The 16,012-nt window shown below is 49.3% G+C and overlaps 1 protein-coding gene across 3 annotated transcripts in view; it reads right to left on the reverse strand.

Moving 5' to 3' along the window:
- Window positions 1–1,316: 1,316 nt before the first annotated feature.
- Window positions 1,317–16,012, reverse strand: part of TMEM184B (transmembrane protein 184B) — a 41,719-nt gene continuing 27,023 nt past the window's right edge. For 2 of the 3 annotated variants that reach the window (XM_073326278.1, XM_073326289.1), the window contains 7 exons: window positions 13,841–13,931; window positions 13,144–13,219; window positions 9,422–9,513; window positions 8,886–9,055; window positions 7,837–8,031; window positions 6,855–6,878; window positions 1,317–4,870 (listed from right to left, as the gene is read on the reverse strand). In XM_073326278.1, coding sequence (XP_073182379.1) covers window positions 4,629–4,870; window positions 6,855–6,878; window positions 7,837–8,031; window positions 8,886–9,055; window positions 9,422–9,513; window positions 13,144–13,219; window positions 13,841–13,931 — 890 coding nt within the window. In that variant the 3' untranslated portion in view covers window positions 1,317–4,628. The remainder of the gene's footprint in view (window positions 4,871–6,854; window positions 6,879–7,836; window positions 8,032–8,885; window positions 9,056–9,421; window positions 9,514–13,143; window positions 13,220–13,840; window positions 13,932–16,012) is intronic. The other variant, XM_073326299.1, reaches the window with a different exon arrangement.

Below are 16,012 nucleotides of genomic sequence, written 5' to 3' on the forward strand. Positions count from 1 at the left end.
TACTCCTTCCTATGCAGTCATTTCCCATTTTGTATGTGTGCAACTGATTGTTTCTTCCTAAGTGCAGTACTTTGCATTTGTCCTTATTGAATTTCATCCTATTTACTTCAGATCATTTCTCCAGTTTGTCCAGATCATTTTGAATTTCAATCCTATCCTCAAAGCACTTGCAATCCCTCGCAGCTTGGTATTGGCTGCAAACTTGTTAAGTGTACTCTCTATGCCATTATCTAAATCACTGATGAAGATATTGAACAGAAGTGGACCCAGGACCAATCCCTGCAGGACCCCACTCGATATGCCCTTCCAGCTTGCACCCACCTTATAGTAAGCCTCATCTAGGTTGTATTTCCCTAGTTTGTTTATAAGGTCATGCAAGACAGTACCAAAAGCCTTACTAAAGTCAAGATATACCACATCTACCACTTCCCCCCTATCCACAAGGCTCATTACCCTGTCAAAGAAAATTATTAGGTTGGTTTGACATGATTTGTTCTTGACAAATCCATGCCAACATGTTCACTGATTTTGGGAGCCAGGTCTGGCAGCATGATTCTCAGAAGGGCTGACCTCCTGCAGCCCCCAATGCCTTAAATAGGACCTGTGGGTGCTCAGGATATCTGAAAATCAGATTCCACCTGTTTCACATTGGGCACCCAAAATTAGGGTCCATTTCTATTCCAAATGATTTGCCCAAGGAAACACCAGTCCCAGTGGCAGAGCCAGGAATAGAAAGCAGGTCTTCTACCATCCAGCCCTGTGCTCAGCTTGTTGAGGTACCGCTACTCTTCAGCACTTGTGTTTAGACACACACACATCCCCATCATATCTGGGTGCTGCCAGGAGGAAGCGGAGATGGATGGATGCAGAGAGTGGTGAAGAGCTTTTGTCTTATGAAAGAGACTGACAGGATAGGAACTACTGACTGAGGCCATATCTACATCAGAGAGCTTACAGCTGTACCCCTGCAGCTGCGCCACTGTAAGATTGCTCGTGTAGCTGCTCTATGCTGGCAGGAGACAGCTCTCCTGTTGACATAATAAAATCACCTCCATGAGTGGTGGTAGCAGCTCTCCTGTCACCATAGCACTGTTCACACCGGTGCTTCTGCCAGTGTAACTTATGTCGCCTGGGGTGTGTTTTTTTCACAACCCCAGAGCAACACAAGTTACACCGACAAAAGCGGGAGCGTAGACATGGCCTGAGTGGCTCAGGCCACTGCAAGGGGCAAAAAAGAGGTCACAAGATCAGCGCAGGGAATGAAGGGGGGAAATGGAGGGGGAGGGGTGACTCCACACACCATGAGGCAGAGGCAGTTTAAGTACAATCTATATTATCTATATATTTTTATTTGTCATTGTATTTGCTTGTTTCTGCAGAGTATTATAACATCACGAAGACCAAAATAGAGAGCGGCTTGTTGCTGAGCTCACATCAGTTATACACGATAAGTACAAAACTAGGTGACTCTGTCTTATTTATCATACATTTTCCCCCCAGCCATTTATATACAAAGAACTACTCTATATGGAAAAATAATAAACAAATCCCATGGGTATGTTACATGGTAAAAAAGGGAAGGGGAGAGAGAGCAGGAGAGGGAGAGGGCAGCATTGAGGGCCTACTGATGGGGCTGTCCTGGGTGCTAGGGTTCTGGGCTACCATTAGCTGGATACATGTGATCACTGGGCCAATTAGCCTAGACCTCCAGCACTGAGTTTTATTGAATATTGTTTCTTATTAGCCAGCCAGTCATTGTCACGTTCCGTCACTTGCCCATCTTGAAGGAGAGCAGCAAGCTTTGCAGAGAGGTTTTCGTATAGTGCTAAAAACAGATATATGGCAGCTGGCTGTGAGGTGGCTCAATTGTCTACCAAATTCCTCGTTTTTTTCCAAAGGCGGCTAGTCCCAAAAGTGTTATACTTTAAACCACTAAGCACAGGAAGCTTCAAGAATATCCAGATCCTAAACACAGCATATGCAGCATCCGCTTTAAAATAAAACGAAATAAAAAACCACCTGTCCCCAAAGCTGGAACATCTCAGGGTCAAGGGCACCTCCCCAGGCCACTCCAAACTTCAGCCACCTCCTTCCACCCAAGGGATGGACATCAAGAGACTCACCACAAATAAATTAAAGTGGGATGGGGGGTTGGGGACATGTGGCAGCTGGAAAAAGAGGGACCGGACAGCCCCGCAGAAACAGAGGCGGGGATGTGTGCGCCCAAAAAAGAGTTAATATAAAATAAGTAAGGAGAGAGATGAGGGGTGGCTGTGAAGTGAAGGTCGTTGGAAAGAAGGCCTGTGTGAACTTCAGCCCTGCATGACAGTAGGATTGCAGGTGGAGAAAGGCCTGAAAATTAGTGCGTGTTTTGTTTCAGTTTAGCAATGACTGATTTTTTTTTTTAAAAAAAAGCAGCACACTATATTGCATGGGACTAAAGTTGAGGGGAACCTAGCAGTTACAGAAGCCCATTTGCTTTTAGACCTCCTGTTCCCATCTCCCACCCCCTCAGAGAACCCACCCACCCCACATTGTCCCCAGGCCCTTTGGCAGCTTTGTGGTAGGGGAGCGGAAGGTGTTGCACTGAACAGACCCACCTCTCCTCTAGCATATTCTCAATAGCAAAAAGGGGAGCGCAAACCACCCCTGCATTGACATCCCAAGGAGAAACAGGCTCACCTCCAGCCCGCATCCATTCTCCCCCAACCAGACAGGCCTCTGAATTGGTTGTTTCCGAGGGTGCTGCTGCTGGGGTCTTTGCGTGTGAAAATTAAGGCACAGACGAGAAAGGGAAGCCACATGCAAAAGAAGTCAAGCCCTAGTTCCTCCCATCAGGCCTCTCCAGCTGAGGGGCTAGACACACGATAACAGAGCGGGTGCTTGCTGACCCCAACTAGCCAAGGGGCCTCAAGCCATAATAGCAGCTTAGAACTGGTCCTAGCGATAGCGGAAGGAATGAACAGAGGCCCAGCTGGGAGAAAAGCAGCAGCTTAATGTTAACCTCCTGGTTTCAGTTCCCTTTCGGTGGGCTGTTTTAATGCAGGCACATGTAACCACAGCAGAAGGGAAGTCCAATAAGATGCATTTCTTGGTGCCAGGCAAGATTTTTGGCTCTTCCGGGGGACTTTTTCTCCTCACTCTTGCTGGACCTTTAAGGCCAGAGTCACAGCCCACTGAAGTTAATGGAAAGAATCTCATTGACTTCAATGGAATTTGGCTCAAGCCTTTACTGCATCAGTTACGACAAGGATTATAGCGTGTGCAGTAGCAGCTCCACCCTGAGGGATCATGGGAAACCCAGATGCATGACAGACTGGCCGCAGTGTGTAAACAACTCCAACCAGTCCAGTTAAGCCCTGAACAACAAAGAGGAAGATGAGGAGGGAGTATTTAACATCCCATCCTAGCAGCAACATGCCTTCAATTCACAAGGCAAATCAATGGACAAGATTGGCAGAAGGCTATCTGTAAGAAGAGTGGGGAAGGTGCATGTTCTGGAATTTAACTGGAAGATACAGCTCTGGAAAGAAGAGATGGGGTATCTAAGAGAGAGACTGTTCAGAGTTAAAATATCCCCACTGCACAGAAATCCAAGAGGAGGAAATGAAGGGCCAGAATTCTGCAAATGAATATATTATATTAACTTCTAACCACAAATATTTAACTTCAGTTACTGAGTATGGCTGGTGCTAAGACTCACTAGGAGGGACAGCCAGACACGCCAAGGAGGAATCCTGCTTCTATAATGCAGGAGAGAGAGACGGAAAGCCTGACCATCCATGCGATCGTAGAACCCCTCACCCATAAAAGGAAAAAATGGCTCAAATCAGCCCACCCTGCAGGACTTACTCCCCCCACACCTCTAAAGTACAATATTGCATAATCAGGTGCACTGGGGGATGGGAGGGGGTTCCCTTCTGAGGCCTCCAACAGTGGCCATAGAGAACAGAGAAGCAGATAGGACTGATGGTCTGATACGGTCATCAGGAATTCGTACAGGTGTCTCTCTATCATGCTGCCCAAAGGGTACAGAGAAATTAATATTGAGGAGCTGGTAGAGAGGGGAACAATGGGGGCAGGTTGTGTCCTCATCAACCACTACGGAAAAATGGAGCACAAAGTAATGTCGTTGTTCAGCTAGAAAGAAGCTTTTTTGGCCACTTCTTATTCCAGCCAATCATGTTCCACAAAGCTTGCCCAGTGGTGGGAGGATATGACCTCACTTCCTGGAGTTTTTCCTACACCCCTCCCCCACTCCACAAAAAAGAAAATGAAAACAGGGTCCACTCTTTCATAGGGCTCTGCTCCCCCTTCGCCACGTGTGTTTGGTGCTTTTTAAACACTTATTTGTGAAGGGGAAAAAACCTAGTCCAGTTGATCTTTGCTTTAGAAAATGGTTTGTGAGGATGAAATCCCAGCCAACACCCCCCCTCACCCCCAGTCATGACACTCACACCCACAAAAGCTACTGAGAAGTGGGGAAGTGCCCCATTCTGCACTGAGCACCATTCAGGAAGTGACATGACCTCTGATTCTGGTTCAATAAATAGAAGGAAGGTTCCAGGCTGCGCTGGGGTGGTTACAGCCATTGGCCTCAGGGAGGAACTCCGGGGAGGGGGCCTCTCTTAGAACTCGTCGTCAGAGCTCAGCAGGAGGGTCTTCTCATTGTCCCGGGCACCCGAGCAGCTGTGGGAGCGCGAGATGATGTGGCTGCCATTACGCCAGGGAGGGCCGTGCTCCAGAGTTGACTGCTGGGTGTACTGCTGGTAGGCGGGGGAGAAGTTGTGGATGGCATCTTGGACGATGTCATGAGGGTTCATGGTCTCCTTGAGGCTGCTGGAGATGCTCTTCATGGGGGCGCAGCGACCTGCCGAGTAAGATGGGAGAGTGCAGTGAGAAAAACAAAGCCTTAAACATCAGAGAAGGGAATTTTCACACAGTGACCCACAGCCCCAGACACCCTAGCACCTTTTGCACAGGCTGTCTTCAAGTGGCTTCAAAAGAAGTGCCGTAAAAATGGTACAAGCTTTCAGGGGCATGCCCCCAGCATTTGGAAGAGGATTGGTCACAACTGGCCAAGCAATTCCACTTCAAAACAGCAGACTGGAGACATGCAGTAGGAATGGGCTACATACAAATTGCTGACAATCCTACCTTGCATCCTCACCCTGGCTGGTATGGGGGGTGTGATTGCAAGGCACAGATTGAGAAGCGTTTCTGTAAGGGACTTGGAGACGGCACAAAAGAGCAAGAGGAAGGTTCTAGGAATTCGGGGGAGATATGGGGCTTGCATTTATTAGGAAGGACAGTGGCTGCAGACAGGACTGAGGGTTCACCGCTGTGATGGGAGGCAGAAAATGTTTACAAGGAGAAGGGAGATGGGAAGGCAGGGAGGGAGAAAGCAACAGAGAAGGGCCCTCTGCATGGAGCTAGGGATGTGTGTGTGTCAGACAGCAGCAGTGAGGGAAGCTGCAGCTGGGCCAACTCCATCTGGGAGTCAGTCAGGCCTGAGCTATGTGGGGAAATTACAGGGTGCAAGACAGACAGGTACACAGTGAAGGTGGTTGCCTCCTATCTTGGAATGCTACTAATCCCATTCCTCTCTGAACTGCCAGGGGCGTCAGCACCCACATGAGCTTCTGAATTTGCTCCCTGCCTCAAAGGATGAACTCCCCAAACCACCAAGGCATGATGCTTATTTTTGGCGTTAAAAGGGGGACAGTCTCATATACGTGAGGCTGATTGCTTCAATATACACAGCCCCATTCCCACCCTTAGACCTGTGTACAGAGCACGTGGCATTCTTCACAGGGCCCATGGTTTTAGCTAGACCTAAAACAATTGTTTCAACGTGACTGATAAGACTCTCAACCTGCTAGCCCCACCAAAGGCACTCCAGGCTATGAAGTTATGCCACTGCCCTGTTAGGCGACCTATGATACAGGCAGGGCCGTTTCTACCCATACGCAAAGTACTCAGCTGCGTAGGGCACCAGGAAATTTGGGGCACCACATTTCCTGGTGCCCTACACAGCTGCGTGCTGCTCCAACCACTGATCCTCTTCTTCCCCATGGCCCCCAGCCCTGCCTCTTCCCACCCCTGCTCTGCCCCAGCCCCACCCCCACTCCACCCCTTCCCCAAAGCCCCTGCCCCTGCCTCACCTCTTCCTGCCCCTGCTCTGCCTCCACTCCGCCCCCACTCCAGCCCTTCCCCTGAGGACTGCAGCAGGGGTCAGGCGCCCTGCACTCACCGGGCAGCAGTAAGTGGAGGAGCGACCCAGCCCCTGCCCCTTCTGTGCCGCTGGCTCCCAGCTGCATCTCCGATGAGTGCTGGGGAGGTGGGGGGGAAGAGTTTCCCCTGCCCCACAAGCCTGGGAGCCGGGGGAGCAGAGTTGAGCAGGCTGGGGCTGGGTCACTCCATTCCCACTGCCCCGTGAGTGCAGGGTCAGGCCTGCCCTGAAATCACCAGGCGGCAGGAAGTGGGGAGACCTGGCCCCAATCTGCTATGCTATGCTGGCTCGTACTGCGGGGTGGTTTCCTCCCTGCCCCCCAAGCCTGCTTCTGCCCCCCTGCAGAGGCCTGGGTCCCCACACAGTCCCCCCACGGAGGGGATGCTTAGGGCACCAAAATGGCTAGGGATGGCCCTGGATACAATAATAATAAACAAATTGTCTAACTCTCAAGAAGCTGCATTGAGGAAGGCAAGTTCCAAACACGGGATGGCAGCAGGAATCTGCCAGCTAGTGCTTCGTAGGGAAAGGTTAGCATATTGGTGGAGAGAGGTGGGAAACCAGTCTGAGCAGTATCCCAGATAAGAGTGACTGAAGAATACACAGAGAGCACGGCACCTACCGTATGGCCCATACGATGGAACGGCTGCATCAGAAACCAGTAGCCAAAGCAAGGGAGAGAAAGAGAGAAAGGAAAAAGAGAGAGAGAGACAGAAAGATGGGAAACAACAGGCTGAACAAGCAAGTTATTCTCAGACCCGCCACCAAAACATCCCCACAGTGCTGGGTAGGAATTTAACCATTCATTTAACACATGCAGGCTCTATGGCTGCGGAAGGGCAGGACCCTTCTAATTTCCCCCCCAAGCCCCCCTATTGTTGGAGTGACCTGTCCTACCAGAGCCTCTAGGCTTGCTGGGATGGAGTGGTCATGCCATGACCTTCGCATGCCATCTGTGCATGATGCGGATCCCGTCTCTAAAGGGAAGGAAGCCACACCCCTTTATTTAGGGAAGGAGGGAAAAAACACCATGACAGACTGGTACAGCAGTGGGCACAAGAACATCCTCTCTTTACTGGCCAGCTTCCAAGTCCCTCTGCTGATGCCCTTCCTCTGCCCAAGAGCTGGGTCTCTGACCCCTCTGTCCTCAGAATGTCTCTGCAGGAAGATCCCCCCCCCCTCATGCCAACGGCACACACTTCCATCTCCCTCAGTCTGAGGGAAACAGGAGCTTCCTCAGACCTCTCCCCCGACTCCCTTGTATCTGCTGCCCAACCTGACCATGTGGTGTTCCCGCACAGGAACACAGGAAAGAGGCCACTATGCCATCCTCTGACAGGAGACTAATTCTTACAGCCCTGAAGTCTGCAGCGAGCAGTCCTGGGTGGAGTACTGGGGAACTGAAAAGGAAACACTGAAGATCAAATTATGTTCTGCCCTGTAGGGCCCTTGCACACCGTGTCTGTGCAAATGTAACTGGGGAGAGAATACTTTCCTGAGTATCCAGAGCCTAGGACCCAAAAAAACAGCTAGGGTATTGATTGCCGCCCCCTCCTTGACACCAAAGTGTATGCACGCCCTCCCAGGGAGGCTGACTCCTATACCTTGTGCGTCAAGACGCTTGTCTGCATAGACCTTGTAGGTGAAGGCATGGCGCAGGGCGAGGGCTGCGAAGAACATCTCCACGCAGATGATGAAGTCCTGGTAGCCGGCGGCCACAGTACCTTCGCCCACAGACACATTGGCTGAGTGGATCTTGGGAATGGCACCACACTTCTCAAGAATAGCCAGCAGCATCCCTGAGCAGGGCAACAGATTCAAAAAAAAAGTGAGGGAAAAAAAAAAAAAGCTGACCTCACAACTCCCCACAGAAATAAGCATCGCCAGTTGTCTGTGCACATGTCCAGGCAAACTTGTTCAACAAAATGACTGCTACAGGAAGTTAGCTGGATGCTCCCATTTATCCTGTTTTGTAGTACAAGAGAAAAGCAGCACCTCGTGAAATTAAATAGCAACAAACCTGAGCACAGATAGCACTTAAATAGATACATTTTTCTAATGACAACCTATAAATGAATCGCACAAGCATCGCGCAAGTACATTAATTGAGTTTTCTGCTTTCTCTGTAGCACGTGACAACGTTGCTAATGCCACAGCAATATAGTAGACTACACACACTATTAGTTTGTTCTAATGGAGTATCTCCTTGTTTCTATGTATCTTGCCCTGATCCACTGGGGGTTCTGAAACTACATGACATGTGTTTCAGTTTGTGTGTCATTTAGCAAAAAGGTATAGGAGCTTGTGACTGAAGATTGTTGATAATCTTTAAAGGAGACCCATGATTTCAGGTTTTGTCACAATACAATTGCAATATGCAAATGAACTCATGCCAGCTGCATCTTGCCACTGGCAGAGCTGCCCAAGGCCACCATGAAACAAGCAGCTGGTTTGTGAGGCAGGTGTGTGTCAAAGACAGTGGGGGAGGTACAAAGATGACAAAGGGGGAGAGAGTTTCTCCTGGGACGATCAACAACATACTAAAGGATCACAATAGAGACTCGGTGGCTACTCAACAATTGTTTCATCAGCTTTTACTTCCCCGGGGGCCTCTCTAATGAGATCTGCAGGGTAGGGAGAGGAGGTGCCTCACCTTGCCAGAAGGACAGGAAGATGACGGACTTGACCATGAAGAACTTGAGAACAGGGCTGTAGGGGCTGAGCAGCTCGCGTGTGGCAAAGTAGAAGAGGAAGAGGGCGTAGAGTGCCAGGCTGACTGAAATATTGTAGATGATCGTCACATAGAGGTAGCCGCGGGTGACACTGAAATGAGAGGAAACACAAACCCTCTGCAGTTCACAAATATCCTCCATCCCTCACCTCTTTGAGACAAGGGTACAACCTTCCTCTCCCATCTGGCACCCCCACCCAACTCCCTTCCCTGAGGTAACATGAAACTCATCTGCTCCACTCTTAAATGCCTCTTTTCCCCTCCACGCTGCTCTCCCTCTTCTCATGCACAGCCCAAGAACCCCCTTTCTCCACACATCCCCTCGCCCCACCATGACCCTGTGCAGTCACTCAGGCCCCAAGGCAGCCAGACTCTTTCCTTCACAAACTCATGGAACATCAGGCATATGACAGGCTTGCTTGCTGAAGAAATCCCACGACGATAAACAGTTTGCTTACTCGAAGTCACCATCCCGGTACTTGCCAAAGGCCTGGAGGATGACGGTGCTGATTGCCATAAGGGGCTTCACCACACAGAACTGCAGGGTGGCCTAAGGGAAAGAGGAATGAGATGGAGAAGGAGAGAGAACAAAGTGCCACATACATACACACAGGCTTTGATCCAGAGGCAACCAATACCATACATCAGTCACCATCAGAGCCGTTCAACAGCATAGTGTGGTTCCAGTCCTAACAATTACACTGGTCCCACTGGTCCTTAACTGCAGTTCTCCAGGAGCAGAAGGTGAGAAAGAGTGAGATTGTGTGCATCCATCTGGCTGCCCTTCCTCCTCCACAACAGGTGAAGCCCACCCCCAGGCTGGAGGTGGCAAGAGACTGCTCACTGACGGAGTCAGTTCAGAGGCTGGGTTGCACCAGAGGTAGGGAGACCACCCATCCTGCATTTTAAGTGAAGGTCCTTAACTGGGGCCTAACGTTCCATGACCAAGTCCAATGAGGAGCTACTGAGAAACGTTTGATCAGATAAAAATGCACGTTTCCACGTGATACCCACACATGATCCTACCCTGGGACATGGTACACACACGATTCTGTATAATGAACAAAATGTGTCCTGGGATATAGGCAGGGAGGGGAAGAAAGGACTCTGGTCCATATTTTTCATCACCATATTCTCTGTCTGCTTGCGATGCAGGTGGTCACCTTAGATGGGAAAAAAGAGGAAGCAACTCCAGACTCTTCTTAGAAAGGGATATCTCAGCAAATGAAACTGAGTAAGGTGGTTTCAGATACCACAGTGACGAGGGCTGTCTAAATGCCTAGCTAGGTTAGATTCGTTCTGCTTTCACTCGCACGAGCTTAGAGTCAATCTGGAAGGGAGAATCGCCCTGGAGGCTCTCTAGGACTTGAGAGCAGTTCTGTCTGCTCCATCAGGTGTCCCAGGACTGAGCATGGCCTCTGAACCGCCACCCCCTCATAATTCCCTCCCACCCCAAACCTCACAGTAAGAAACATTTAACTTTGGTGAGAGAGACGAAGCTGAACTTCAAACCGGTCAGAGGTGGGGGGAAAGGGGAAGACCCTAAAATTTTCACTGGAGTCTCCCTAAAATAGACCAGGTAAGAGTTTTGCAAGGTGCTGAGGTGGGTAGAAGGAAGGCAAAACCAAAAGGAAGGTTGCTGTTGGTAAGACACAATTTGCTAGTGGTCATAAGACTTCAAGGAGATAAAAAACCCAACACAAGCCAGTGGGTGAGTCACCAAGATGAGAACTGAAAAAGGTCAAGCTAATTGGTATACAACAAATCTGTGCTTCCTCTCCCTCCAGTCCAGGGATTGTTTAACTATTTCCCTGCAATCCAAACCACACACTTTGTTTTTAGGCACTTCCTGGGGAAGAAAGCATTAAGACATATGGGAAATGCACTAAGGATGCATGACCCAGACATCATGAAGGTCACTGGGCACAAGTCGGGAAAGAACCTCTGCATAATACCCTACTGTGAAGATAAGTGTCTGCCCAGGCTTTTAGACCACACCCACCGCTGTGGCCTCTGAGGGTATCTACAATGCAATACAAAATCCACAGCACCAAGTCTCAGAGGCCAAGTCAACTGATTTAGACTAACGGGACTCAGGCTGCGGGGCTAAAAATTGCAGTGTAGACATTTGGGCTCAGGCTGGAGCCCGGGCTCTGAAACTCCACAAGGGGGGGTGGGTCTCAGAGCCTGGGCTCCAACCCAAATGACTACACTGCAGTTTTTAGCCCCACAGCCTGAGTAAGCTGCATCTGTGCCACAGGTCTTTTATTGCAGTGTAGATGTACCCTGAGTGCTCAAGATACACATGGCTGATACAGACGGATACAGCAGACGCCTGTCTGAGAACAGCCCAGTACAAGAGAGGGGAGGGGAAGGATAGTTGCGCAGTGAAGAGGCCTTCAGCACTAACAAGGCTGACGAGAACCGACAGGGCGACACCACTACCAGACAGGCTCAGAGTGGAGCTGAGAACAGCCAAGGTGTTCCTTTTAACAGGGTTTCCCCTCAGTGGGTCATCAAAGAGATAAACTTGGCAGTCAGGTGGCCCTGGAAGTTTTCCTGCTCCAACCGTGCTGGAATCCCAAGGAGGTCCCAGAGGCTGGGCTTGGTGCCACAGACTGCCCATTGAGCTGCCGTCAGCCCAACTTCCATGGAGTGAGAGGGAAGTGCTTCACATCCCTCTGGCAGGCTAGAAAGCGGTGCCACCAGTTTGCAAAGGGCAGTCTCATCTGGAAGAACTGCTACCACGTTGCGGGGAAGTGAGGGAGCCTAGAAAAATATCCATCCAAGACAGAATTGTCAAATCCTCGGCCCGCTTGATCCATTTGTGAAACCTGCGCAACATACTCAGAGTTTGCAAAATTTCAGCTTTCATTAAACAAACCAAAAAGTTGCTATTCCTCATGGTTGAGAAGAAAACCTTCCAGACATGAGCTGAGTGTTACTCACATAGTGATGTCGGCCTAAGTCTGCAGACGGACTGAAACAATGGCGCTAAGAGGAGTGAACTACCCTATGCCCTATCACTGAGGTGTTACTCGAAAGCCAGTTGAGGACACTTTAAATGTCATTGATCACAGTTTTAATGGGGGAAATGGAGAATGGGGTGGGAGTGAAGCCCAGGTGAGGAAGGACTTAGGAGTTCCTTAGGGAAGGAAAAAACAGAGGGAAGAATGGAAATACATAAAGGCAGGAAAGAGCAAGAGGAACAAATAAAGGAGGATAAGGAAGGAAGAAAATAGCCATAGCCCTAAAGGTCACTAAGCTTCCCAGGGGGTAATGCTGAATGCAATAATCACGCTCTTTTCACTCTTGATCTTAATGCAAACTTTTCTTTGAGATCAGCTGGAGCTCTGGTGTGGAGTAAGGGTAGCAAATGGGCCTAAATTCATAGTGAGACCCGAAGACTATAATTAAAAATGGAATTCAGCCCTTTTTCAGAGAATGAAAGCAATGCCCCAATCTAACCAACCTGTTTCAGTCACTATCTACAGAGAGATCCTGCATGTCACTTTCAGCAGCTTAGCAAATCTCTACCTTTACTGCTACATTGTGACAGCCAGCAGTGACAGCCTCCTGGACCCCATAACCGAACGCATGATGGATTTGTCGTCATTTATATTTCTCTCTCTTCCTGACATAACCACTTCATCATGCACCCCCCCCACAACCCCGGAGTGAGCAATATGCTGGAGAAGTTCCTCCTGCAAAGTGTTGTGTCACGATGATCAGACTCCAGACTCCCACTCCTAACCACACTGACAAAGCTGGGAACTCAAGAGACACTTACACAACTAATGGGGGTGTCTGGGACCCAAGAAGGCACCAAGTTCTCATAGGGGATCTGGGACCTGCCCATCCCAGGAGGGGAAGAGGAAACAAACATCAGCTCCCAGGAATTCCTGGGGCTTGGAGTAGATCCTGTAGAGAAGACATGTCATTTCCCTTGCTAAGAGCCTTTCTAGTTTTTGGGTGGGCAGAGTAACATGGTATATCTGCTTCAGCGCTATTACAACACGATAACAGATTTATTTTCTCCCAGCCTTTCTCAGCTTGATCTCATAAACCCATTGAACAGAGGTCGGCCCAAAGGAACCCTCATCTCAGAAACTCCACGGGCCAGGCATTACTGCCTCCTCTCCCGCTTCTTGCGCACAGCCCAGCTTTCCTCAGCCAGTACCTGTTTGCAGAACCTCAGGAATCCGATGGAATACGTCTTCCCCCACAGGCAGCAAGTCCCATACATGCAACTGGACCTGAAAATGCAACATAGCAGGACAGCCAGAGAAAGAGGAATCAGAGGGCAGAGCTCAGGATATGGCAAGCAGTGAGATGCAGGCCCTTGCCTGCCCATTGTCTTCTGATGAAAATGTAAGAGTCTTCCTTTCACCAGGCCAAATTAGTCATTGCCATAGCGACAACAGCCTTAATCTCCTTCAGAGATGCAGACTGAACAGAGATGTGGTTTTGCACTCCTATCTCTGCCCCCCAAAACCGATTTTTGGCAAGGAAGTCGTTGGCTAGCATGGTACGGCACGAGAAAAGGAGAGCAGGCAGCCACAACCAGCATGGGCTAGAGAAAGGAAACACATACTGGGGGAAGGGGAGAAGAAACTACGGGGGAGCCAGATGAACATGAAAGCTCTACATAGGCTCGGTTCACACGTGATGATCTGAATGACAAGCACCCACTTACACTGGATGAGGCAAGTCCATTTGAGGCTTCTGTGTAATGAGCTAGGTGGTATCATCCAGTTCCAGGGTACACTTGTTGCACCACACAGTTTCCAGTGGCAGGGGTTAAAACAAACCCTGTGACACACAAGCCCCTGGGGAAGGATGGGTTAGAGTGCTGTAAAGAGACTTGGAGTACTCACTCGATAGATTTCCCTCTGATCTCAGACATGATGGAGCTCTCCCCCCCAAGGTACTCATAGCAGAGGCTGAGGAAGTTGTAGATTACGAAGGCTGCAAAGACAGATTAACCAGATCAAAATCTGACACTCACTGAATGGGGACAAGCAGCTGGGGTGCAGGGGAGAAGCAAAGCCAGCAGCAATGACGTTCTGTTTTTACAGGGTGCACTCCTCCTCCTGCTTCAGCAGTTACACAACAATCTGCGTCAAAACCCAGCATGGGCACCCAGGCTAATGCCCCTACTCGTCCCCAGAAAGTGCCATGGGACCTTTAGCCACCATCCCTCTGGTCAAGACCTCTGTTTTATATCTCCTCCAAGACCGGGATAGCTCAGTGGTTTGAGCACTGGCCTGCTAAACCCAAGGTTGTGAGTTCAATCCTTGAGGGGCCATTTAGGGATCTGGGGCAAAAATTGGGGATTGGTCCTGCTTTGAGCAGGGGGTTGGACTAGATGATCTCCTGAGGTCCCTTCCAACCCTCATATTCTATGAGATGCCATTCCCAGACTTGCAGCGCTCCCTCGCACTATTCTGGGGCATGAGCCTAGTACTCACTCACATGGAAAAGCATCCCTAATGAATCATCCATCTCACTTCTTTCCGCACCTTCCATTCACCTGGCTCTCAGGCACCCCTGCCCAGCCTGACTTCTCCATTGCTGCTAGAGCTGGGTGCCTGGCCAGCAGCCGCCAGACTCTCTGCTCTGCCGTCAGAGCTGGGCAGCCAGAGAGCAGCAGCTGCTACGGGGTGGCTACAGAGGGGTAAGTCAAATTTTGGGGGTGGCTATAGCCCCCCACATTCCCCCTCAGCACCGCCCCATAAATGACTGGTAGGGACTTTCATTTATCATAGATAATGTAATAAATAAATACATGACAACCATTTAGCAATGCACATGGTTAGCCTACGTTAACCTGTTCTCATTCCCTTATTCTAGTCCTCCCACCTCTCTACTACTGTTACAGCCACTCTTGTATCCTGATTTAAATTAGACTGTGAGCTCCCTGGGGCAGGGTCTGTCCTACTCTATGTTTGTACAGCACCTAGCACAATGGGGCCCAAATCCTGACTGAATTACGGTAACATCAACTTGCCCTGAACAAATAATAAACTCAGGAGAGAGACACTGTACCCAAGGAATTTCAAGACAAGAACAAAACAAAATCAAATGCATAAAGCCAAGAATCTGACCTCAGCAAGGAGCTGGATACCAGACATCAAGGAGGTTATCCCACTTGAAAAGACATCCATGATCGGAGACAGCTCATGGACTTTTACCTCCTCTGGGCCCTTGTAATCACCCAACTATGCCCTTACACAAAGGGATACACAGATCCCATGAGGAAACACCCCCCAAAGATCTAACAAAAGGATTAGACACAACGGAAGCACTTCCAGACATTTCTAGCACAACAGAATAGCACAGTGCATAAATGGCCATGATCTACTTGCTTCTATTTATACAATAAGGCAAACTTGTATTCCACCTGTAATCCTGGTTATTGAACAGGCCCATTGATTATATTTGGGTATTGGTATCAATGAAATATTAAAAAGACACAACACAAAAAACATTTATTAAAAAAACCTGTGGTAAATTACCTGGTCTGCAAACTTCCTGCATCTTCCTTAACTTTAGGCCTATGGAGGCAGCTCTCAGCTGCTGGGGGAGGAGAAGCTTAGCTTCTCATATTGTTCTCCAGTGGTGCCCTCCACTACTCTCCGATGCAATCACTGCAACACCAGCTGCCCATTCAACAGCGCTGGGCAGGAGATGAAATCAGAGGGAGAAGAATGGGGACATTTGCCCCCACTCTCCCCCTACATTCCCCAAAAGAAACAAGTGCTAATTATTAAAGATGGCTGCGCTAGAATAACAGCGCTTCCCCTCCTAGCTCATATTTGCCTTTGTCATCAAAAGTGCTTATTACACATCACCACAAAAGAACACAAACTCTTATGTCACAGACTGAGGCCCCAGATTTCATGTGTGTGGAGGCAGGATAAAAGAGCAGGACCAAAAAAGTATACCCCACCCGCCAAAAGACATACCACAGAGAACCACCCACGATTGGTACAACACAGATTTGAAGTTTAGTTATGGATTTTTTAATTCGTTACTATTTTTATTGT

The sequence above is a fragment of the Lepidochelys kempii genome, chromosome 1 (assembly GCF_965140265.1).
Source record: "Lepidochelys kempii isolate rLepKem1 chromosome 1, rLepKem1.hap2, whole genome shotgun sequence".
NCBI classification, from domain to species: domain Eukaryota; kingdom Metazoa; phylum Chordata; order Testudines; family Cheloniidae; genus Lepidochelys; species Lepidochelys kempii.